At 39.5% G+C, this 27,252-nt stretch overlaps 1 protein-coding gene across 3 annotated transcripts in view; it reads left to right on the top strand.

Moving 5' to 3' along the window:
- The window catches only part of LSAMP (limbic system associated membrane protein), a 1,273,416-nt gene that overhangs the window by 296,487 nt on the left and 949,677 nt on the right, over window positions 1-27,252 (top strand). For all 3 annotated transcript variants that reach the window (XM_078389966.1, XM_078389965.1, XM_072993808.2), the window contains exon 2: window positions 6,157-6,238. In XM_078389966.1, the coding sequence (XP_078246092.1) occupies window positions 6,190-6,238 (49 nt within the window). In that variant the 5' untranslated portion in view covers window positions 6,157-6,189. The remainder of the gene's footprint in view (window positions 1-6,156; window positions 6,239-27,252) is intronic.

Below are 27,252 nucleotides of genomic sequence, written 5' to 3'. Positions count from 1 at the left end.
AATCCACGTTTAGGTGTCTGTAAATCTGGTAGAACTCCATAAATAGAGAATTATGGAATTTCTAGTCCAGGAAATTAAAAAGCCCTGTCCTTAATAAACATGCACAGTTCACTCTATATATTTGCAAGAAAGGATATCTGAATAGGGCTAATATTCCCTAAATGAAATCAAATCTTTGTGAATTCTTGATGACATAGCATGCAAATCCTAGTTCAGCAGAGCTCATCAACTCCCATGAAAAGGTTTCCATTTAGTTTCACACTACATACATTTCTAACTTTTAAGAATCCTTTTATATATAGATTTTAAGAAAAGCTGCTTAGTTTTTGCTTTCCTATGCACCCCAGCAGGGCAGGTGAATGTAATCCCTTTGTACCCATAAGCATGCCTGTATAGGTCCCAGACTATGGAATATACTTCCTTTCCACTCTTGCTTGTAACAAAGAAGTAAAGACATATCTTTTTAGGTTGCCATATGAGATCTAACCTGGCCTGCTCTGTATATTTTGCTGATTTTAATGATTTTAAATATATTTGTGTAATTTTAGTAGTTTTTACTGTGGTACTTGTTTGTATTATATTAAATGTGATTTTTTTTTATTTTAGAAGTTTGTAAGCCATCCTGAGCACTATCTTTTAGTGGAGAGCTTGGGTATAAATGTAATGCATGCATGTATACATACAATATACAGTAAATGTGCTGGATGTTTGACAAATAGCATCCTAGCTATGGATTTGACAATACAAGCATCTCTAAGTTGTAGTATATGCATAGTAAATATTTCAAAATGTATATAGCTCAACCTCCTTAGAGCTAGTGTTTCTATCCATATGCTCTGCTGAACTATCATTCACATCTGGAAGATAAATGAGATCAGCACCATGGATAGCAAACTGTGCTTTAAAGCACTGGTTCTTAACCTTGTGTTACTCAGGAGTTTTGGACTGCAACTCCCAGAAGCCTTCACCACCAACTGTGCTGGCTGGGGTTTCTGGGAGTTGCATTTCAAAAACATCCGAGTAACAAAGGTTAAGAACCACTGCTTTAAAGTATACACTGGTGCCTCGACTTACGAACGTCCCAACTTATGACCATTTTGAGTTACGACCAGCTACAGCTGCAAAATTTTGCTTCGACTTGCGGCCGGAGCTTCCAGTTACAAACACAAAAAGGCAAGGAAAAGGCGGGAAATTCAAATTGCTAACTGTTGGTGGTGAAGAGGCTGCTTCTTTGTAGCTCTTTTACCTCAGCAGTTAAGAGAGTGTGGGATCGGAGGAGGCTTGGGACTGCATGGCTTCTGCTTCTGAATGAGAATGTGTGCATTTCAGGGAGGCTTTGGACCACCTGGTAAGGTAAGGTGCTACTTTCTCCTTTTTAAAAACTGCCTGTTCTGGGTGGTTTTGCAGGGTGGGTTTGGGCTGGGTGGGGGGTTATGTTTCTTTGTTGTGGTATTGTTTTGTTTTTAAGTGATTTTTGTTGCAGCCCCAGTCTTTCGGGGCTTGCTCTATGGTTTATTTTTGGGTTTTTTGTTTGTTTTTTGCGGCCCCAGCACCTTTAGGGCTTGCCCTGGTTTAATTTTTTTGGTTGTTTTTGCAGCCCCAGCACATTCGGGGCTTGTTCTGTGGTATATTTTTTTGTTTGTTTTTTAAAGCTCCAGCGCCTTTGGGGCTTGCTCCATGGTTTATTTTTGTTGTTGTTGTTTTTTAAAGCACCAGAGCCTTCTGGGCTTGCTCCATGATTTATATTTGTTTTTTGTTTTTTGTTTTAAAGCCCAACGGATTAATCGAGTTCCAATTCGTTTCAATGGGAAACGGTGCTTTGACTTATGGCCATATCGAGTTATGTCCATCTTCTGGAACAGATTGTGGTTGTAAGTCGAGGCACCACTGTACACTCTCTGCTGAACATTCAGCCTTCATCTAAAAGTATCTCTGTGGAACATTAGTAAATACTGCAGGTAGCATCTGATACAGTATTCTTATAGCAAACTCATTTACCAAATGTGGATCCTTATGAAACTGATGTCCAAAATCTAAAAAAGAATAAAATCCCATGGGTGGTAAACATGCAAACAAACACTAAACAGAATTGGTGGTATAGGAAAAAAACATGGCATGAACAATGAAGACACTGGATTAGTGGGATGGAGTGTCCTGAAGGAGGGCATGGCTTGGTAGAATTTTTACCATGGACATTGCATAACCCTACTGCAAAAAAAATATGGAGCAGGCAAGACACCCAAACACCCTTAGCCAGTCTGGCTGTTTGTCCTCCTCCACTACTACTCTCCCTACACTGGCAATTGTAACTTGTAATATCCTTGTTGAATTTGCCTCGGATTGGAACCATAAATGGGAGGGTGGCAACAAAACCTCTTGCGGAGCATTTTAGTGTACATGAAGTATCTCTTAAGTTATAGTTGAGACAGGAAGAAATATCTTTATTTCATATTATTGCTACAGAATGGTAAGGGAAGGAATTTAATACAATATGTATTCAGTTCTTCAATCTTGAAAGGGAGAGAGTTTCTTATTTCAGAGATGATTGCAGCTTGAGGGTCAATACCGTTTGTAAAATCCCTATCATCACAAAAGAATTTTTCATTACTACTACTACTACTACTACTACTACTACTACTACTACTACTACTACTACTACTACTACTACTACTACTACAGTATGCTTCTATTGGAACGCTTCTAAAATTCTGGAGAGAAGACTGTATGGTTAACAAGGGAAAGAGGGGAAACTGTGAAAATATTTGTGCGATTCCAGAATTGGTCGACTATGAACTGTGATTCAGGGTTGCTGAAAATGGGCCATTTTTGCCTATATTTTTGTCTTTCCTCTTCTGTGACCGGCTGACTGAAATTCAGGGAGTTTATTGGGAGTTACATTTTAATAGTGGCTAGACTAATGCTGAATTGCTTCTCTGCTTCAGTGCTTTGCTTATCATGTATATGAACTTACCAGTGGACAGCTACCATCCTCTGCTGTCCAGGGAAATTCCTTCCCTCTCCTGAAATTCTTCCTGAAAATTCTAAAATTCTATGAAGTCTAAGGCCCCAAAATCTTGGAAACCACCATAGTGCTAAACTCCCACTGGTACAAGAGAACTAAAAATAAGCAAGGCCTCTGACAGAATGAAAAAGGTCAGGGCAAAACAGTAGGAGCTTATAAAGGAAAAATGCTATTTAAATGTTGGGAATATTCCAGTACAATCAGTGCAGAGCCCAGAACAAGTGGCCCTACAACTCTGGAAGAACCCTTAGTTCACCTATATAAGTGGCAATTATAGTTTTTGTACTTTATAGTAGTAGACACATTGTTTAGTATAATGCAAGGACTGTGAACACATCTGGGCATCTCCTGATTGACAGCAGCACCATGTCACCTGATCCTTCCACCTGAGATGAACTATTAGATTTGTTTTGACATGAACAAAGAAAAAAACACTCCCTGAGCACTCATCTTACAAACATGACCCACATCTACCCACACTATTTATCTAGCTAGTCCAATAATTTCTTTTTATTGTTGCATCCTTTGCTGTAAGCCGCCTAGAGTGGTCTATCGACTAGATAGGCGGGATATAAATAAAATAAATAAATAAATAAATAAATACATAATACATTCTTTTCTGATCAGCAGCAGCTCTTTCAGGTCTCAAGCAATCTTTGACACACATGTGCTCCCTAATCCTTTGATTGAGAATAGCAGGGATTGAACCTGGGACCCCCTGATGCAAAACATTGTTACTGAGCTATGCTGCCTTGGAAGATCTGTCATTCAAGGCAGTTTCACATGGTTAGTCACAGCTGTCCATCTTGAACATCCCTGCTCGTTTCTCACACTGCTCTTCAAGTTATTAACAAATGTTGGATGGGGAGAATGCAGCCATTGTAGCTGCCCCATTATTGCCATTCTGTGTCCGGCCCATTGCAGCCTTCTTCTATCAACACATTTGTGTCTGCAGTGGGGAATATGGAGCTGAATGCACATAATCTCACTCCATGATCTGGAACTCAGACTGCACAGAATTCCAGATCCATGATGGATTTCCATGCATATTTGGCAAACTTAGCCATTGTAGACTCTTCCCCAGTGTCTGGATATCGGAACTATCAGGGTGTGTAACTGTGGATGTGAGGCCAATCTGTGCAGTTCCAGTTTCCCTCTCACATTATTGTTAATTGCCTATGAAGAAATGCAAACCTGAAGCATTGGGGTATGAGGACTAGCAGATGGGGGGCTCAGGGTGCTAGTTGGAGAGAGACTTGTTCTCATGGGAAGAACACCTGTGCTATCTGTAGTGATAGCCAAGGTCAGCTTGGCTGGAGCCAAATGGAGAAAGCTTAATTACCATTTATTTATTTATTTATTTATTTATTTATTTATTTATTTATTTATTTATTTATTTATTTATTTATTTATTTATTTATTTATTTATTTATTTATTTATTTATATCCCGCCTATCTGGTCAATATGACCACTCTAGGCAACTTACAAAGAGAAGGCAGCTTCAGCTGCCTTCTCTTTGGAGTTCTGCAAGCTTCCTATGAAACTGGATTGGGATTTGCTGATGGGTAGATATCACTTTGTGGAGAATATATATTCAACAGGATCAGTGCGAAGTTAAAATGGCCCTCACATCTTTAGATATTAGCCTGTCCTTCGTTTAGGAGAAATGCACTCTGTGTAAGATCAGAAGTCTGTTTACCACTTTGAGGTCTCAATGTGCAATCAGAGTAGCTAGTTTGCCTTTTGTTATTTTTCCTGCTGTGGTTCATTCCCCAACTGTTCTATGTGTAATCTAACTCATTCACACTTTCTTTTGAAAATACCCTTTCTTTCTTCAGCCTGACTTTTTCTTATTCTTTAAATAAAATAAAATAAAAAAATAAAATAAAATAAAATAAAAACTTCTCCACATTTGATGAGCTTATTGGGCGTGTGGGTGGAGAACGTAAAAAAAGGTAAAGACTCCCCTTGACATTTTAGTCAGTCGTGTTGGACCCTAGGGGGCGGTGCTCATCCCCGTTTCCAAGCCATAGAGCCAGCATTTGTCTGAAGACAGTTTCCGTTGTCACGTGGCCAGCGCGGCTATACACGGAACACTGTTTGCCTTCCCACCAAGGTAGTACCTATTTATCTACTCGCATTTACATACTTTCAAACTGCTAGCTTGGCGAGGAGCTGGGACAAAGTGACGGGAGCTCACTCCGTCGTGTAGATTCAATCTTATGACTGCTGGTCTTCTGACCCTGCAGCACACACAAAGGCTTCTGTGGTTTAGCCGCAGCGCCACCACGTCCCTCGTGTGGGTGTTGATCCCAAATCCAGTCTTGACTCCTTGATCAGCTATTGAATTAAGTGGTGAAGTAGCGTTGGCCAAGGTCAGGTCTGCAAGAATGGCATGTGGCTGTGAGGGGAGTGAGTTATTGGGTTTACAGACCTGGGGTGTTGCTCATGTTAGCAAGGGGTGAGCAGAGGTGGGAGCAAATGCCAGGAGGCTCAGAGTTTAGGCACCTAGTCTTTTATGGATCAAGGCATTTTGAGGCAAGCAAAAGGTTGTTTATCTTGCCTGACAGGCAACACCTGAGGGGAGGGCTCTAAATGTATCAGTAACTATGTCTGGATAGGGCCTCTCTGGCAAAGGTGCTATTTGCATATGGACACTGACCTGCTGGATAGCTCAGGAGTTTAAGTATCAGACTGTGGAGCGAAGGATTGGGAGTTCAATTCCCCACTGTGCCCCCTGTCAGGGGCTGGACTCAGCGATCCATAGGGTCCCTTCTCATTCTGCAGTTGGATGATATCAAATTATAAACTGGCCAAAGACACTTCTGGTGGCTATTACTGCATAAACTGCAGAGAATCAGTGCATCTAAAATGCTCTCCAAACCATGGAATGGCAGGTGGCATGAAACAATATGTTTTTGTCATACTTGCACTAGTTCCTAGACATAGCAAATGAGTAATGAAACAATCAAGTCTAAATGTGTCATGGAAGTGTGCACACATAGACAAGGTAGAGGAGAGCAAATATTTCAGGTTCATCAGGAAAAAAAAGATAACATAAATATGTCAATATTTGTGTTGAGCTCCAGTGTTTCCTAATGCATTCTTGTATTATTTGTTTCTTTTATTCTAGGTAAGTGGAGAACATACATGTAAACGTATCGTGATGAGTGAGAATTTCTCCATGGAGACAGAACTTTTGAATCTTTCAAATGGTAACAATGTTCTATTTTGATGTGATTACAGTGCATACTCTTTGTACATACAATTGTCACCATTATGCCGTGCAAACCATAATTTTTTAGCACAAAGAATGTGCCAAAATTTGTTGAACCAGAGGCAGAACGAATAAAGAGCAATTCAGCAGTACTAAGGGCCAAAGTACACACAGTACAGAACTGTGTCCGTTTTTTTCTTTCTTTAATTGCAAGCATGAAGACAACACAGTGCATGGAAGTTTAATAATTTCTTCTCCAACTTCCATCATAATCAACCTCCCCCAATGCAGTTATGAAAATCAGAAAACCTCACAATCAAGGCAAAAACCCATTTTCATTGAATTAAACCTCCCCATCTTTCTGCACTCCCACAGAAGATTAGCCCCTAATAATTATATTTTATAAACAGAAGTAGTTCCTAATGATGCATTTAGTCGTATATCGTGAGATTTACTTTGGAGACTGATGAGCCCCCATCATTATAAGACTGACCCTCACATTACAGCCAGAAGGGTAATATAGGAGCCCTATCAGTGGTCTGGTGTTCTATACTGCATCAACTCACTAATCACTATGCAGTGGTAACACTCCCTGATGCCAAGTACAGAGTCTTCTGCTCGAGAGTAGCTGATCTGCGTCCAGGGTGTTAGCTGTTTCCTAAGCATTTAATAGCCTGGCCATGGTTGAGAGGAAATCCCATTGCAATGTGGCTTTTTAAAACATGCTTTCAGCACACTGATGAACACTCTTAACTTTGGCAAAGCTGCATTTGGATTACAAAATGCATACAGGCTTCCCTAAATTCCTAACTCATTGAAGCACACAAATCAAGAAGCAATGTAAGAATGGTGGGCAGCTTTGATTTATTTCTTTAATGAAGTTATTAAATGTAGGTTTGTATTTGTCTACTGGTTGTTGACCACCCACCCCTGACTCAACGTATGTGGGAAAGCCTTTGGAGTCATTAACTAACACTGCTCTTGCCATTTTAGAAAGCTTCCTTCCTGAGGATAATTACAGAATAATATCCTAGTACTGAATGGCCACTTTTCTCTCTCTGTCCCCAGACTGCCTCCGGTCTGTTGCCTAGCTACAAGAACAAAGTGTTCATTTAACATTTAACTAATTCTAAACAATGTTTGGTAGGCAAAAGTGCCTCTTTTTTTTCTGTCTTTCAACTTATGCCAGCTTAGAAAATGGCATCTCAATGGTGCTTGGATGTTAGTTGAAGCTTTTCAACTGGAAGGAAGCAGTGTAGCAATGTCTGTATGCTTTGTTAGAAACATTTCCAGAGGAAGATTCTCAACTTGGCCAAGGTTGACAGGATTCAAGGAAGAACTGCAGAGAAACATTTGAGGGAATAAAGCTCTGACATGCAGTCCGATGATACAGGGTAATATTGCAACCGTGCTATTATGCGGAGAAATGTGGGTAAAGAAACACTGCAGCTAGAGATGCCATGAAGGTTTTCTAGACAGCTACCATGCATACTAAGGGAAAGGAAGGTGACCCCCTCCCAAATATTCCATTTACAGATATTGCACTTACTTATATTGCAGTGGTTGCTGACCTCAGCTAACTCAGGTGTTGTTGGACTGCAACTCCCAGAAACCCCAGCCAGTGCAGCTGTTTGTAAAGGCTTCTGGGAATTACAGTCCAAGAACACCTGGGTTGGCAACCACTGATATAATGCATTACAACTTGCATTAGAACACACATACAAAAAGATCCCGGTTGCCTAGAACTGGCGCAAAAGCAAGCTGATTAGTCAACAGTACCAGGTAGGAAGCTATGAGAAACAAAAGGCTGGTACCTTGTAATAATAAGCTACTTGGCCTACTGCTTTGAAAAAGGAAATTGGATGATTGATAAGCAGGCTTCATTCATAATAGCAAGCTGGTTGATACAAGGTACAGAGAGGAAAAGTAGACTACCACTCATCCTAACAGTGAAACAAGAGCTTGTGTTAACCTATCTGCAAACAGATGCAAAGCCATCTGCTTTACAGGTGCTGTTTTACTGTAATTCCTTGCATTAAAGCAGGACACACAGCAGCTGCTGGCCAGGCAGTGCTAGGAGGCTTCCCACCACTACCAACATTGTTGGGGACGGAGCAGCATCTTGCCCGCTTGATAAACAGTGAAAACAGATCTGCTGAAGCTACCTGTCTCCACAAGAACAATGTCATCAGCCAGCCAGTGCAGAGATTATCTGAAAAGCCTCCCAGCACTAGCTGGCCAGTAATGGAAGCCTTGGTGCAATTTTAAAAAGTGTGCATTGGTGCCATTAAATCCCAACAGAGCCTGTGTGAGCCAATTGGATGGTGTTGGGATTTGGACTGTTTGAATGTCTTGAATGCCTTCTGACTGTTTTGCACACATGTGGACTGAATTTCTGGAAAGCTGCTAGGTGCAGTTACTATGTGTGGAGATGTGCTTATAAAACTGCCCACTCCGTCAGGACTATGGACTGTTTACTCATCTTAGGAAAACTGAGCTTTTGCTTGTACTAAGAAGGACTGAATTTCTTGTCAGGAGGCACTATTGGATTTGCTACAGCATTGTGGTTCTTGCAGATCTGGCTCAGAAGATCAGAATACATTTTTCTCAAAATGTATGTTTATCTCTTGAAAAAATGGCAGTTGTAAATGAGCAATACCGTTGTTTATTTTTCTGTTCATCATGCAGTGTGTCAAGCTATTGTGTTGGTGTGGCTGACTGCCAAAGTAGTTATAGATCATATAGATTTCAATAACAAGTTGCTCAGCTTCCCCACCCCGGTTTGGAAGGATTCACTCATTTGATCCTCTGTTTTTTAAAGTACAGTTAAAATAGATTTCTGTGCATTTAAATAGACAATAATGTGCAATAATGCTGAAATCCACATTAATGTTCAAGATAGCAGTTTTTCTTTAAAAAGTCAAACCTAAACAGAAAAATTGCATATCTATCACTGTTGTAAATGTTGAGAGCAAAGACAGAGGAGATCCTTCTCTTGCTTGGATAATGTGAACTTATTTAATTTTGAGCCAGGGTACAGAGTTGTCCAGTCAAACGCTGTGCAAAAAAGGCTTATGGTACATAAAGAACAGTGAAAATGTAGTAAGGAAAAACAAGCAGGCAAAGACCTTTCTTTTCAGGCAGGCTTTCCATTAATAGCTGGTGAGATGAGTTTTAAATTGATTGTTGTGCTCTGTTGTTTTAAATGTGTTTTAGTATTGATTTTATTACCATTTTAAATATACTTTTTAAATTAATTTTAAATATTTGTATACCTACTGTTTCCAGCTTTTAAATATTGTCTTTTAATGACGCAAACTGCCTTGGGGTCTTTTTAAAGAAAAAGGTGGCATAAAATATTTTAAGTAAAGAAAGAAAGAAAGAAATGTATAGAAAATAGCATTTCAATATATGTCACTAGGAAATAGACTTGCAAAAAATGTGATTATTAGGCAAAACTACAAACACAAAATTCATACATGTGAAAAAGTATGTCCAAAGTATGTCCAAATGTTCATGCAAATGTTTTTTTTCCAAGTCGCAGATTGACAAACCAAACTTAATCTTAGAAAGTAGAAACTGAAAAAAAATGCAGGTGACCAATTCATCCATACCCAGTTCTAGGCATATGATATGAAAGGCTCTGATGCAAAAAATAAGCAAAATTTAGCACTTGGCTGAACACGTACCAGTGTTTTCAAAAACGTGACACTATGTAGAGGTTCTGCCTCTGGCTCGTCAAATATGTAATAAATGGCAGCCAAGCAAACCATAGTAATCAAACTCATGTTTAAGCATTATAATGGTACAATTTATATGCTATTATGTGAATACAAGCATGAATGTTAATGAACAAGGCAGGGAAGAAGCACCACCTTTGATGTACAAGAAATGTCCAGGGGGCTATCTGAAACACTGATGCACTAAATTTGTAACCCCAAGGTACTTGATGCTGAGTGGCATACAACCCTGTGAAAAAAAAGGCTTTCAATCCTGCATTTTTCAGTGGCTGTTCTTCTGTTCTCTCCCATGGTTTCAGAACCATTTTGTCATCTCTGTTTGGGTCTGGTTAGGCAGCTCAGTCATCTGAATCTAGGAAGATTTGGAGGAGGGGTGCAGTGGTGATTTAAGCACAGCACATCTGTTTGCTGAAACCCATTTGACTTTGGCCTTGGAACTCAACTTGGCCATGAATGTACGTTTGCTAGCTGGATAATTGAACATCTGAAGGAGGAATTTCTGGAATGCCTTTTTGTGGCATAGATATTTGAAGGGAGCAAACTCCAATAGTGTTTTTAAACTATTGCATTCTGGGACAAGATGGAAGTATAAGGAGTTCATTGAAATAAAAACATTGATTATGCAACTTTTAAGGGGAAATTGCCTTTTTTTTAAGGAAACAATTTTACAAACCTTTTGATGCTTCATCAGTGTTCCTTTGTCTCTTGATGTCTGGTGAACACTGAACAATGATGAAAAGACAGTTTAATTTGGCCTCTGGCAAGTCATTGGCCCAAGAAAAAAAATATTGACATGATTTGTTGTATGCCCAAGAATTTCGTTCTTGCCATTAAGAGATTAATAATGATTAATATGATTAATAATGATCACGCCAATTAGACCCATTGTTTCAATAATAATTCTCATTTGTACTCGCTTTTTGTTAAATGTCAGTAAATGGGTAAAATCCTGTAGTGTCAAGTTGTTCCAGCATAAACTGGATCCTACAGTGGAAATATTTAATTTAAATGAATTAAAAGCTTCCTATCCATCCACCATATTCCCCTTCAGATACTGAAGTTCCCTTAAGGTTTCCTTTTGTTCTAGGAAAGCCTTTGAGGTCCTCAGGATTCCCCCTTCTCTCTCTCTCTCTCTCTCTCTCTCTCTCTCTGTAGAATATAATAGTCAAGAATCTCCATTGGATTGCCACCACCAGTCTTAATCTCTGTTCACAGTGGTCTATATTTGTCAGTTATTATTTTATATCATTTGTTCATTTACAAGCAATTGTGTTCAATATTTCAAAATACCTGACAATATTGATAGACATGCTGTTGTATAAAAAAGTTTTGCTGTTCTAATCTGAAAGTGATCGTAAACACCCAACTAATTTTTCACCAACTCTTCATTGCTGAAAAAGTTAAATTATAGTGAACAAGAGCTGTTTTTCAGAAAGCTGTCCCACTGAAGCCTCTATGATGAGATTACAAGGAAGCAAACAATCTGTAAAAAAAGTTTTAAAATTGTTGGTATATCACATCCAACAGTATTTGGTGTGCATTGCTGACATAAATTAATATTTGACATTGGCTAAAATCATATTGCTGGAACCAATAAATGATATAACTATTGATAAAACTTTTGCTGCAATTTACAAAATCAGTATAGATATTGTCTGTTGTGTGATGTGTTATGCAACTCATAAGCAACAAATAATGTCTACACTGATTTATTAACTTGCAAGAATTCACCACTAAAAGTTATGCAGTGCGCACTAAGGTGCCATAAAGATTTTGGCCTTTATAAAGAACAGGAGTGCAACTTCCATTAGACTGAGGGCTGAATAGGATACTGCCTGGGTAGCACATCTGCAAATTCACACATGTGACACACCTGCACATCACACAATAGAGGCACACACAGGCAGATCTATGCATGCACACATATGCACACAGATGTGCACACATACCAGTCATGGTTCTGATTAGTACAAGGACAGCTGTAACCTTCCACAGTCATATCAAAATTTAGCACAAGCATTTGGAGAAATTCTGCTCTGTTAAAAATGATGATAGGCATTTCACTGTTATATTCTACAAAATATGAATGGAATTACATCAATAGAAGGAGCAGTTTGAGAGAGGTTCTCATACATCCCTGCATGATTACATTTCAGATGGTCTTTTTGCAGCTTTCCTAAAACCAATTATGATGTCGCTTTTATCCCCAAACATCATCCCAGAAAATTTGAATCAAATTATATTTTATTACTATTTTTTCACACAGTTATCACCAATTGGAAAACAAGGCCATCTATGAGTATTTTCTAAAACGTCCTTCCTGTATTATTGCTCATTAGGTTTTGTGTACTTGATCTTTCCTGTCCTGAGCTCTTGAAAAATGTTTGTGTGTTTTGGGGGGGGGCACCTTGGGTCACAAAATACCACCGGCAAATACTTGCTTGTCAAGGTCATTCCATGCTTGTGCTATCCTCATGGGAGAGCCCTGTGCCAGCACACTTAATTACACTAACAGCCATGGAAATTATATTGGCCTGCCACTGGCCTAGAAAGATGAATATCTCCATTTCTTAGTCGCAAGGGGATGATAATGGCATTTTTATTAACTGGTGACCTGTTGACTGCTATTAGAATATAGATGGTATGCATAAACCAGGTCGGAGTACTGAAGATATGATTATGGAGCAATTACTGTGTCAGCCAATGTAGCTTCTAATCAGGCCTGGCAAAAGGACTTTGCAAGCTCAGAAACTATGGCTTTGGAGTCCAACAAGAAGAAAACAGCTTTGATCAAAGTCTGCATTGTGCCTTTACATCTCTGAGAACTGAAGTGTCCAGTTCTTGTGATTAAAAGAAGGGAAAGCTAAGCCGAAAAGAGAAGGAATGTTTGAAAATATGCTTTTAAAAGAATTCTAGAATATTAAGAGGCCTTCAGAGTTTGAACTCGTAAAAAGTAGTTTAAAACTCCTCAGCATTGGCCAATAATGCTAAAGCCCTAGTAATCCTTAACAGATAGTGATAATAGCAAGGTCATCACATTAAAGCTAAGCTTGCAGGGTGCCATGGGAGTGCAGTGATGTTATTGTGTAGCACAGTAAATCAACATTTCACAAGGCAATTCTAAAATATAGGGACAGCCCAAGCAAAGAAACACACAAAAACTTTGAAATAGGATTTCAGATTAGCACCAAATTTTGCACAGATATAGAAGATAGACTGCTCTTGCTCTGTGCCAAACTTGGGGAAGTTTGAGCAAAGGGTTTTCAAGTATTTATTTTTTAAAAATTAAAACTGCCCATCAATTCAGAAATAAATGACCTTAAACATCTCCAGATTTTAAACAGAAAAGAAAACCTGAACAGACCAATCTTGTTAATTTTGAAACAGAACAGTTGGCCCTATTTGCTTTTTTGCTTCCCCCCCCCCAATTTGGAAGGAATCCAGGCTGCAGGTACTGAAATATTGATCCTCAGAAAAGGCCTTTTGCAAGGGTGAAAGAGTGACTTTGTAAACTGAGCATGCATAGAACAGGCTGACCAGCAATAGTTATTCCTAAAGTAAATACATTGTTGGAGCTTTGTGGGCCAGGAAGGAAGATGTTTGAAGGGCATTGAAAGGTCACAGAAACAGTCAAAAGACAATTTTTCTTTGAAGAGTAAAAAAAAAATGGAATGAAAGTCCTCCAGAAAGGTATATTTTGCCATGTATCTCCAGGGAATTAGCATACAATTTTGTAAAGCATATTCAAATATTTCTGCAGTACCACAGCACAGGGCAATTGAGTTTGTCACAGCTCTGAATGCCTCCAGTAAACATTCTCTCACAATTTCTGAGACCAGGTCCCTGACACAAGTCTTCAAAGAGGAAATTAGCTCTAGGTCTGGGGCAATCTGAACTTTTGATCCTGTCAGCTAGAACCCTATCAGTTGACTCCCAGGAGGACAACTTTTTAAAATTCTTCCTGGCCTTCATGTCATTGGTGCTGGGAAAGTGATTCTGTGTCTGGTTGTAAAAATATTTTAATTTAAAAAACAACAACAAAAAACAATAATGAACAACTATTTAGAAGGTCACTCTTTTAAGGTGTAAAATTACTTTTTTTGCTTTGTGACTCTGGATGTTCTTGCTCAACGTTAGCTGAGCTTTATGACCTATATCCTGTCATGGTTTCAACCATTCCACCTGTCTTGTCACTATACAGTTGTTTGGTAATGAAGGAAAATTCATCACTTCTGACATGTGAATACAGTATATGAATCAATGATCTAAAATGTCCTATCATTAACAATTCTGCTCAGTTCTTACAAACCAACAACATTTCATGTTAATTTGCTCTCTCTTCTTACTGCTCCCCTTCATAGCAACATTGTGTTTTCTAGTAAGTTTTGCTCAAATCTTTCAAACTAACAACTGTGGCTTCCTTCATTGAGACAATCTTTCCCACGTTAGGCCTTCCTCAATTCCTCCTGCCCCCACCAAACTTTCCTCAGCAATATTGTCTTTTCTGATCAGTTCTGTTTTGTCCTTATATGTGAATCTTAGTATAGTCCCAACTCTGAACTACATAAATTCAGTTACTTATGGACTCCTAGTATCCCATTTCTCTGATGGCAGAAAGTGAGGAGGAATTAAAGAACCTTGTAATGAGGGTGAAAGAGGAGAGTGCAAAAAACGGTCTGAAACTCAACATCAAAAAAACTAAGATCATGGCCACTGGTCCCATCACCTCCTGGGAAATAGAAGGGGAAGATATGGAGGCAGTGTCAAATTTTATCTTCCTGGGCTCCATGATCACTGCAGATGGAGACAGCAGCCCTGAAATTAAAAGACGCCTTCTTCTTGGGAGGAAAGCGATGACAAATCTTGACAGCATGTTGAAAAGCAGAGACATCACCTTGCCAACAAAAGTCCAAATAGTCAAAGCTATGGTTTTTCCTGTCGTGATGTATGGAAGTGAGAGCTGGACCATAAAGAAAGCAGACCGCCGAAGAATTGATGCCTTTGAATTGTGGTGCTGGAGGAGGCTCTTGAGAATCCCCTGGACTGCAAGGAGAACAAACCTATCAGTTCTAAAGGAAATCAACCCTGAATGCTCACTGGAAGGACAGATCCTGAAGCTGAGGCTCCAGTACTTTGGCCATCTCATGAGAAGAAAAGAGTCCTTGGAAAAAACCTTGATGTTAGGAAGGTGTGACGGCAAGAGGAGAAGGGGACGACCGAGGATGAGATGGCTGGACAGTGTCTGCAAAGCAACCAACATGAACCTGACACAACTCCGGGAGGCAGTAGAAGACAGGAGGGCCTGGCGTGCTCTGGTCCATGGGGTCACGAAGAGTCGGACACGACTAAACGACTAAACACACACAGTATCCCATTATCTTTGTCCTTAAAAACACTATAGGTAGTGGTCCTTGTAAATCAAGAAAGACACTACATTGCAATTGAGGTGTGCAGAAGGAAGATCAAAAGGTAGTACAGTAGCTTGCCTAAGATTCTGGAATAGGCTAGAGTTCTTTTGTGGGGCAGTTTTGTATGCAGACAAAAGGTCCCAGATTTCTGTCTGTGGCATCAGTCCTTGGCTAGCAGGTGGTAAGAAGAAAATCAGTGGTGGACAGAACAGAGGATTTGGAACTAGAAGGGCCAGAATTCTGACTCTATCCAAGATCAGATCCACATGTTCACCTAGTGAATCTGTAGCTAACAGCAGCCATGAGTCTACACTGATCTTCTTAGTTGTTGTTTTCTATTTTGTAAGTGTCACCGTTCTCTCAGTTCTGCAGAATCTGAAAGGGACCCAGTACAGGGAAGCATCACCATCATCATCAATCATCATTAACATGATTATTTGTTCAAAGTGCTTCACATAGCCAGTAAACCTTTCAGCAGCCCTGCAAACCTAATCATATTTCAGGCTATTCTCCACAGACACATTATATCATATTATATGATTTCATTCTAATCTGGTTTATAGCGAAAAAATGGAAAGAATGCTTTGTTCATGCAGCAGTCAATCCATTGCTTCATTTATGAACCTGAAAACAATTGTGCCTAAATCATTCTGTGGATCACCCCTTTCCTTGATTCATGAATTAAAAATTAAGCAATGCTTTTGCCAAGATCACAAAACCTGGGAAAGGTTGTCACACAATTCATGATCCTTACCTGCTATGAGGCTGACAAAGACCCCTGCCTAATTCACAGAAGGGCACTGAAAACCATGACTTAGAAGGGCATTTGTTTAATTCATGTATTACACAAAGGCACCTTGCATTTCAGAAATAAAGCTGTTCTATTAATTCAGAGTAATGTGTGTGTTAATCTATTATAATACTTCATTCAGATTAAGTCCTGCATTATGAGATATGTGCATGTTTGTCTTGGGAGTTTGCTTCTTTGTGATCTGTCTGAGTCCATCAGTTATCTCAGGATAACAACATCCTGAATTCATTTTGGCATGTGATGTGGTCCTGTGATGAAGAGGTGAAGCAGAATTTTATGCAATTTGAAACAGATAATGATCCTAACCAGAGTTGTTGTTGTTTAGTCGTTTAGTCATGTCCGACTGTTTGTGACCCCATGGACCAGAGCACGCCAGGCCCTCCTGTCTTCCACTGCCTCCCGGAGTTGGGTCAAATTCATGTTGGTAGCTTCGATGACACTGTCCAACCATCTCATCCTCTGTTGTCCCCTTCTCCTCTTGCCTTCACACTTTCCCAACATCAAGGTCTTTTCCAGGGAGTCTTTTCTTCTCATGAGATGGCCAAAGTATTGGAGCCTCAGCTTCAGTATCTGTCCTTCCAGTGAGCAGAGTAGGGACTTTTAATTCAATCCTCTTAAATCATCTCTGTTTTGAAGCAAACATTCAATCAACACTACAGTCTCAAATGTTACAGTAGCACCACTGGAACCATCCACCCATCCACCCATCCATCCTGTAGGTTTGGGCTGAAATAGATGTACTCCTGCAACAGTGTTAGCAGGGATGGAACCTAGGTTTATACATCAATCACTTAAATATTAGAAATGGTGAAATTAACTTCTTACTATAAATGTTTCAACCTGAAAACTTTTAACTCATTAAATTAGCCTGATTCACATATTAATTAAAACATTCATTCTATACACTCTCTGATTAAGGTAGATGTTACTTCTCCCCAAAAGGAAAAGAATTTATATCTCCTTCCGAAAGCTAAATGCATACTCTGTAGTCCAGGGTCGGCCATGTAGATAAACTTTTTTTCAAACGAATGGAAGCCTTAGTGAACATAGTTAGGACTTACAAGAGTTATAGTCTAAGATCATCAGGAACCTCATTGCTGGTAATCATTATTCTATAAGGAACCAATTAAATATTTCCAGATGTCTTTTTTTAAGCAAGGAATTACACAAACTTTTGCCTGAAACAAAACCAAAACCAAACAAACAAACAAACAAACAAACAAACAAACAAACAAACAAACAAATAAATAAATAAATAAATAAATAAATAAATAAATAAATAAATAAATAAATAAATAATTGCCAGTTGAACAATAGACCTGCAGATCTTTAGGAGGGAAGAGCTCAATTTACATTATCCACAAAAAATATATATATTCTGCCCCCTACTCCCATTTGTGGGGCAATGCTTTTGAACTTTTTTGAATGCAAGAAGAATCCAAGCATTGTAATCACAGTATCTGTTCGGAATCAGTCAGGCTACATCTCTGAAGTCCATTTTTGTCAAGTCTGTCATGCTTTTTAAAACTATATATATAGTTTTAAAATATATATATTTCTATGCTAAAGAATGTTGTAGAATTTTAAATTTTAGTTAAACTCTTCTAGGTGCACAGCAGATGTGCTGGGACTTACAGAGCAGAATAGGTTCAAGTTTCCCCTTGAGTCGATCACGCCTTTCCTCTTATTAACAGGCACTTACAGTCTCTATAACTCACTCTGAGACGTTGGTAAGAGAAAGTATAAAAGGTTTCATTTACCTATAGTTGAACAGATCAAACAGTATACTGAACAAACATTAGTGCTTTGGAGCAACAGGCCCCAACAGAATCACTGCTGACTTCTTTCCCTCTCCGCTTTATTGTGAGGAAAGTGCTTTCTCCTTCCACTTTCTTCACAAAAAGTGGAGGAGGAAAGGAGGAATCAAAGCACTTTGATGATTCCTGCTTTCCCCCTCCACTTTTTGTGAAGAAAGTGGAGGGGCAAAAGCACCTTCCTCACAAGAAAATGGAGGGGGGAAGCAGGAATCAAAGTGCTTTGATCCCTTCCCCCCTCCTTACTTCCATGTATAAGACGACCTTCAATTTTTAATTTAAATATTTTAGACAAAAGTATCATCTTATACACGGAAAATATGGTAACTCCAACAAAGAATAGTGACCAAGACTGGCCGTAATGGTTCCCAGACTCAGGACTGCTGGTAGTGTAAGCTGTAAGTCCCAGGTGCCTTGAAAAATAGCACAGTCTTTGTTTCAGTGGCTTCTGTGCATCATAGTACAACTGCATTTTTAAGATGAAGCTTAAGCTGTTTAATATAAATACATTTTCCGAAGATAATGACAGACACTTTACACGTGGGAGTTGAAGATACTTGACTTAATATCTTCCTTCTGTATGAGCAAAACTCATGTTAACATTACTTTTTAAAACACTATTTTTCAACTTCCAATGTCAAGATTCTTTTATTCTGGCATTGGCCCAAGAAAGGAACAAATTCATGCTTTAATTTTACATGTTATTTCCCCACATGAAGTAGAGCCAGTGGGACAAGACATGAAAATGTCATCTAGTTAATTTGGATATATGGACAAGCAGTTCCCTCAGTACTCCTATAATGTTTAAAAGAAGGTAAAGCAACTGTTTCTAAAGAAATGTCTGCACTGCACAGTTACAAGTGTGTCTTCCCTGCTGCTCCTGTTCTTTTTATCCAATTTCTTTTTATAGTTCTTTTTTGGTGCAGTGCTGTTATATCAATCTGATACTATTTTAACTAGTGTAACACCATCCTAAGGCATGGTAGTGTTTAATGTTTGGTGAGGTACCTGCAATTCTGTGCTAGAGAACTCCAGTGCACCTGCCAGAGAATTAGAGTAGAGAATTCTAATACCTCACCAAGCTACATGTCCCAGAGCACCTTAGGGTAGAGTCATGACAGTTAAAAGGACATCACATTGATGCAACTGTGTAGTGCATCTATTTGTGTAACTGGTGTCATTGCATGAGTTCACAAATCTCTGCCCCAAAGAGAGAAGAGTATTGGAAGCAAGGGGAAGGGTGTATCTATTCATTTCAGCTATGCTGCAATGTCTGGTTTATTTCCATCAAGTTATAGGGTGCAATGGGTTGTGTCAAATGCTTTGTGAAAACTTCTGTGTCATCTTCTGAAAAGAGCAAGATACTCCATTTTACTTCCCACTGTGGCATATTTATGTGCCAAAGGCACATTTGTAAGAGCACTACATAGTCTGCTATGCCTCACCCATAAATATTCTCTCCTTCTTGCCAAAACCTGGCTCCACCAAAGTCACATGAGGGTCTTATACCTTCTGCCAGAAATGCCCATTATCATGGTGGTTTCATATCTATCAAAGATGCAGTCATACTCCATAATTTCATTTATAAACTGCCTACTGGGATAATTGAGTCTGCCCATCTCATTAAAAATGAAATATTGTGGGGTTTTTTAAAGGATAGATCTAAGTAGCTGGGCCCTAGGGAAATCAGGGAGGTGGAGGTAGTGCAGAGATGTGGGTGTGGTGCAGCAGTTATGTTAGTGCACACCTGTTCACTGATCCACAGCAGAGAAAACAAGGTAGCGAGCAGGATTTCCTATAACAGGGTAAATTGATGTGTGACCATAGAGACTAGAAATGGTGAGGGCTCATTTCGGAGTGGATAGAAGCACATGCCTTGCATTATGTTTCAAGAAGAAAGCCCTCCATTGTTTTCACAGTGAATAAAAATTTATATGAAAATGAACATGAATGTGTCTTTACCAGACCCTCTTTGAGGCAGTTTTGTTTATCTGAAGGAGACACAGGAACAGACAATTTGACAGTCTTAGAACCTAGGTTTTTTTACACCATGATCCCTGAGTGCTTTCACATAATAAGCTTGTTCTGATGTTTTTATCCCCTGACCGGATTGTCCCAAACCCCTACATTTAAAACACTGAGCAAAGTTGGAGCAACTAGCCTTTAAAGGATCTGACTTTTATATCAAATCCTGGAAATGAGGATGCTGGCAGTAGCAATCTTCCTAAAAATTGATACCAATTTGCAGCACTGCTTTCATAAGAGCATTTGGTCCTTGAGAACGTAAAACATTTCATTGCTAAGTTGGTCTGAGGCTGGTTATAATAAGATCTTGGTTTAAACATGACTTATTTTCTAGTCTGTTAAAGAGATTGCTAATGGAAATTTAGTAGGAATAAAATGTCACTCCAAAGTTGCCACTGCCAGAAGTGATATATATTTCCTAGTGAAATATCTGCAAGAAACATTTTAGTTCTGAAAAAAACATTGTTAGAACTTTCGTCTAGATAGGCGGGTAGAAATCTAACAAAATAAATAAAAATAAAATAAAACTACACTTCATCATCATCAGTTTTCAAGGAGGTATAACTATCTCAGTCAGTTTCAACATGGGTAACAAAAACAAAAACAAAAGACATGGGAAGCTGTGTCTGAGGAACTGGGTTATAACAAAGGCTCACTCTGAAACAAACCTGTTAGTTTTTAAGATGCTACAATGTTTTTATTTTTATGTTTGTTGTTCATTATAATCAGCATGCTTTTCCCCTAACATTAATGAGGAATTTCTGTTCAGGAAATGGGAAGTAATACACATTGTGAAGATGTCAGACAAAGACTGAAATCCTTAGCACAGTACGTTGCCCTAGAGGAAGCCCACTGAATCTGTACCAACGTGGTGAGTCAACTCCTCTATAAGTTCCATTGATTCAAATGCTAAAGTAACTGAAATCTACTATGCTGAAGTAAGAGGCAACCAGTGCATGCCTATTGCATCAATGGAACTTACAGAGGAGTTGACTTACCAAATCCTAATTGATTAAATGGGCCTATTCAAATGCAAGTTACTACTCTGAGCAAAACGATTTAAGCCAGCAACACAGTCCTAAGAACATTTATTTATTTATTTATTTATTTATTTATTTATTTATTTATTTTTAGCCCACCTTTCTCCTTTAAAGGACCCAAGGTAGCTTACAACATTAAAAAGACAATATTTAAAAGCTAAAAATAGTATATATACAAATATTTAAAACAAATTGAACAGGTATATTAAAATGGTAAATGAAGTAATTACTAAAATGGAAGTGGCGGAGATGGACATATTAACAGAAGCTTTGAAAGACAATTCAGTCCAAGAAGCAACTGAAAACTGGGACCCTATAAATAACTGGATCCATTCTATAACATGATAGCCAAATGTGATAGTTTTAATGTAATAACACTATAGTTAGATGTATTTGCAAAGGCTTTCATGGCCGGGATCTAATGGTTGTTGTGGGTTTTTTGGGCTCTTTGGCTGTGTTCTGAAGGTTGTTCTTCCTAACGTTTCGCCAGTCTCTGTGGGATCACTACACACAAAAGATCAGCTAATGACACCCATCAATCACAGTGACAGATAATCTCTGCTCCTTATCACAATAATACACCCACAACACTAATCACCCATCTCCAGAAAAGGACAAAAGCCTATCTCACAGCCATAAATACTCCACTCCCAAGCAAACTACACCTGAGCACAGAGTGCTGTCCTCTGAAGATGCCGGCCACAAAGACTGGCAAAACGTTAGGAAGAACAACCTTCAGAACACGGCCAAAGAGCCCGAAAAACCCACAACAACCAACTCTAGTTGGAATTATATAGGCAACTAACAGACACAAAAGTCTTTAATGTAATGATATGTTTAAGTACAGAAAATATGTGATAATGTATAGCATGATATATTCCCTATTATTCCGAGTTATTTCCCTTTACACTTGAAACAGTAAAGTAAAATAAAATAAAAGCAACAGAGCACAACCATCCAACTTGAAAAACCCCTCTCAGACTGCCAGTCATTAAGGAAAAGCTTGCAGAAGGACACCAAAAATGGGTTCCCGTGGGAGGGCATTCCAGAGTCTGTGAGTGGCAAGAGAGAAGGGCTTCTCCCGTGTCCCCACCAAGTGATGGGACTGAGAGAAAGGGCTCCCTTATGGTCTTAATGCCCAGGTAGGCTCATAGAGGGAGATGCAGTCTTTTAGATAGCTTGGACCCAAGCCATCTAGGGCTTTTTAGGTTGAAACCAACACTTTGAATTCTGTCTGCAAACAGACTGGCAGCCATTGGAGCTGTTTTAACAGGAGAGTTATATGTTTCCTTTAATCAGCCCCAATTAACAATCTAGTTGCAGCATTTTGGACCCTCTGAAGTGTCTGAACAAGTTCCAGAGGCAGCCCCATGTAGAGTGTGTTACAGTAATCCAGTCAACATATAACTAGAGCATGCATCATCTTGGCTGACCAGATCAGATCAGACCTCTCAAGAAATGGGTGCAGCTGGCACAAGGCACTCCTGGCCACTGCTGAAACCTGGGCATCCAGCCACAGAGATTAATCCAGGAGTTTACCAAAGCTTTACACCAGTAATTCCATCCAGCACAAACTCCATCCCTGTTTCTTGATGTGCCTTTTGACTGACCAGGAACACTTCTGTCTTGTCTGGATTACATTTCAGTTTATTCACCCTCATCCGATCCATTACTGATGCCAGATGTAAGTAATTTTGGGCTATTGTGTGTAAGGGCATATAGAATGGTAGAATCTCTCAATTGTCAGTGTACAAAGCAGGAGTGGGCGAAGTGCCACTCACATGTATCCCATCAAAAGAACTTTTGTGGTCCCTAAGGCCCTTCCAGAGTCCCCAGTTGATTTATTTAAAATATTATTTCTTGGAACAGAGGTTTTCACAGTATGGATCTTGGGGACCAACTCCTCACAACTCTCAAAATGGAAGTCCCTATGTGGAAAATTCCAGTTTTTTTTAAAAAAATTATGTTTTCAGTCATTTCTGGGCCTGGTGCTGCCTATAATGAAGCTATGGTAAAAACAGCTTCCACAATTACTGAGGTTACCAGCCGCAATTACAGAGCAAAGAGAGGCATGAAAAATACAGGGTTTTAATAGTGTCACTTCAGATACATAAAGCTCAGCCTAAAGATCTCTGATGACAACCTTTCACTTCAACTTAGAAGCTGAAAGCATACAAAACAAAGTTTAATTGTTCTCTTTTCTTTCTTATTTTCAACTACTGTGAAAGAAAATATTTTCTTACTTTTCACCAATGGGAATTGGCCATATCTTCATAAGAAACCATCCACAATGGCCTACGATCAATGTTCCCTCTAAGTTGCATGGGCATGTGGCTGCAGAGCACTGCATCGGTGCCATGCACCCACAGCCACTGTTGGCACTCATTTGGTTCCAATCACCCTCACCCAGGCCTGAAGGAATATTAGAAGGAATGTTGCCCAAGACATTTTGCTCTCTAGCTAAAAACTGGTTAGGTCTTGCTCTTTCATCAGTACTAGCAGGGGGATATCATCACCTAGTGCAAGACAGAGTGCAGAGAAGGCAGCATGGCTCGTGAAAAATTAGTTGTTTGTTTCCTAGCACCTGTTATCTGAGGCTACTGCCTAATGTTGCCAATAGTATGGTCGACCTTGAAAATAAGCTGTGACATAGTATTTGCAGAAAATGTCTGGTTCTGGAGGTAGTGATGGCGACTGCCAAAAAAATACTGGGAACAGCTTTCTTTGCACATCTATTTCATAACCATGGGGGGGGGAGGGGGGAGAGAGAATGAAAAAAAAGGCAAGTCCAGTTCTCACAAACGTATTTTACTGTCCAGGAATGGGACAATGGGGTGAAAGGTCTATACAATCTGAAGGGAAGCCAGAGTATTTCCACCACTGACTTATGTCTGATCCTACAACATCTGTTAAAGCACTTTATGCTTTGATCTATTATAAACTGGCATTTGATAGTATCTCCCAGGATAGCTTATGGGCAAAACACAAGGCTTACTCATTGGATCAGTGACAATTTATACTAATTTGTATAATATATGCTATAAGAAAGCAGCTGGTTAAATCTTTTCATGAATCATATTAGTAAGACTAGACATTTATCTTGTAATGAGGTTGAAAATCTTTTGTTACTGAATATCTTAGTTGTTTTTGGTGCTTGTAAATTGCATCTGCTTTGCCTGTATTCTTGCTGACTGGTCTAAGATTATTAACAATAAGGATTGGTTGACTGAGACCACAAAAAGTGGGGTGAGGGAGCTCATTTTGTTTGGCACTGCGATTGTATAATTCTTATTTTTCATCTGATACAAATGAATATGTTCCTACTAGTGGCTTTACGTTTCATATCCTTTCAGAATTTGGAAAAAATATCTTCTTTCCTTTTTTTGGGGGGGGGGGGGGGGAAACACAACAAATCCCAAATTCAGCAGCCAATTTCTGTGCCGCCTCAGAATTTCTAGGACTTCTTGTATTCCAGCAGACCTATTTTCAAAGGTCTGCTCCTTATGTATGTTCATTGCCATCTCCCATGTCCAAGCCACGAGACAGGCAAATGATGCCCTGTCAAAAGCAATGCTGCTGCTCACCTCCAAAATTTTCAATTACTTGGCTTGGGGTACACATTCATTGACCTCGTAATGACTAGCTGTCTTCTGAGCAGAGTGCCATTCAGACACACACACACACACACATTCATCCTTGGTTTGGAATTTAAGTGAGGTTTTCAGTCTCGGTGATCAGCATTCAGCAGAACAGGTTTTCCCCAGCCAATGGCCTTAGAGATGCATGGGAAAAAGTTATTTAATGTTAAACTCCTTTCTCTTGCTGAAACTCTGGTTGATTGCTATGAAACTATGTGAACTACAAAGCCAGCTGCTTTGCAGGTGTGTGCACAGAAGTTCATTAGTGTTAGCCCTGTACTCTTGATGAAACTCTCATTGATTCCTCTGAACTATGTGACCCACCCAACCAAGCAGCCTTTTGTTTGGTGACTTACTTATCTCTTGGAGTCAATTCTCTCAATTGCTTCTTGCAGGTGTTTTATATGGTTTCTATTCCTCATTCAATTCTCTTGTTCCCAGGTGATTTCTTTTTTAAAGAGGTAAGACATTTGGATATGCTAGTGGCTTTGCAAAAGACCACACCTACCATTTCTGAAAAAGGAGAATTCCGTTATTCTATAACAACATGTAATTTATTTTAAACAAATAATATTTTAAACATTCCAGTTTGGCATCCTCTGAGTAACAATTTGATAAAGGTCATAAACTATGCTTGTGGCTCTTCCTGAGCTTCTTTCAATTCGGTGTTTCCAGAGGCCTGGACATACAACTCTTATCTGCCCCAGCTAGTATGACCAGTTTCCAGCAATGATGGATGTATATTCCAAAATATCTGGAGACTACTGACTATGCTGGCTAAGAGATTCTGTAAAAGGGATTTTTTCCATGCTCTGTTACAAACTCATTAGCTTGTCTGGGTTGGTATTGATTATCTCTGTACAGTGGTGCCTCGCTTAACGAGTGCACCGTATAGCGATGTTTCCGTATAGCGATCCCTTTTTCGGGATCGCTATACGGAAACATACCCGATCTTCGCAATGGGGAAAACCCGCATTGCGAAGATCGGGTATTGCGGCAGCCATTTTGGAGCCGCCGAACAGCTGATCGGCAGTTCCAAAATGGCCGCCGGAAGCCCGGAAATGGCTGCCGGCAGCCGTTTTCGCGCCCTGCCCTCGCTTAGCGAAGGCGCGAAAATGGCTGCCGGCACCTGGAATCCTCGCTGAACGGGTAAGTAACGAAGGTATTGGAACGCATTAAACGAAGTTTTATGCGTTCCAATACCTTTCCCCTACCCGTTTAGCGATGATTCCGTATAGCGAGGGTTAATCCGGAACGGATTAACCTCGCTATACGGGGCACCACTGTACTACAAATCTTCATACTCATTTAGCATTAAAATGTGAAATAGGAAGCATTGAATGCCCATGGTGTGGCAGGATATTCACCATTGCAGCTGCTGTATGTTTGAGGTAGTCTTGGAAACACAAAGTCCAGTTTACCTTAGTGGGGAGATGGAGCATTCACCCTGCTCATGAATATTTATGTTGAGATTTGCATGCACCAATAGGAGTTGTTGGGGGTGGAGTTAAGTGAAAAAAAAAAGAAGAGGGGAGAGATTAGAAGAAATGGAGGTTTTAGTTGAGAGTTAACGTCTTTGACTGGACATTTTATCACTTGTAACAATAAACAATTTGTACTTGGTTTTTAAATGATTCATTGCCCGGACCTCTGTCATTAATAGTGAACAAAGTTGATGTAATCAACTGGTGGCATCGGAATGACACATAGCATGCACCTTTGTTTGGTGAAACAACCAAAGGCCATGTGGAAATATGACAGGAACCAACGGACAGTTTCAGTTCCTCACAATACCCAGACCCACAGCTATGTTGGGTGATGTGGGCAACCCTGGAAAGTTTAAATAGCAATTGGGCTAACACATGCATCTATTGGTCAACGAGAACCTAAGAATTGTGGCAGCACTCGTCTAGTCAGATCCTAAGAATGCCAGATTCTAACACCAGCTATGATGATAGAACAATTAATGTAGCAACAATATTATGATGTTTGAGGTCCAGAATGTGTTAATGAAAAAAAAAATCCATAGCTCTGTACGTGATGAAAAGGAAGGTTTGTGTGTACTTTATTATGTTGCCTCAGTGCAATTGCAGATTGATTTCTGACCTTTTGTTTACTTAGCCTTTGCTTCCTTTCCCAAAAAAAAAATGAATGAAAGCTGCTTCTCTTTTTAAGCTGCCATTTCTCGGGGTGGTGGTGGTGGTGGTGGTGGGGATAAGGAAGTTTAAAAGCATCATTTGTGTTCAAGCCACTTGCCAAAATTCAGGCAGATGGTGTTTTAGTGGCCTTGTGGACATGCTGTCTCATTTCTGTATTTGTAAACAGGGCCCTTTCCCTGTGCCATTTAAAGTACAAAACGATAATTAAGAGTGTTTGAGGATGTTCCAGATGGATTCAGAAAGTGTCCCAGGGGGTCATCTGACATTTTGACTCTCTTAAAATTTTCAGCTTGGCAGGCAAATCTTGACTTCAGGGGTCATTTAAATAAACAAGAAAAAGAAAATCAATAAATCCTAAAAGCCACTTCACCTGAACC

This window comes from Pogona vitticeps, chromosome 3, assembly GCF_051106095.1.
Source record: "Pogona vitticeps strain Pit_001003342236 chromosome 3, PviZW2.1, whole genome shotgun sequence".
NCBI lineage: Eukaryota > Metazoa > Chordata > Lepidosauria > Squamata > Agamidae > Pogona > Pogona vitticeps.
This window is presented reverse-complemented; position numbering and strand designations above follow the sequence as displayed.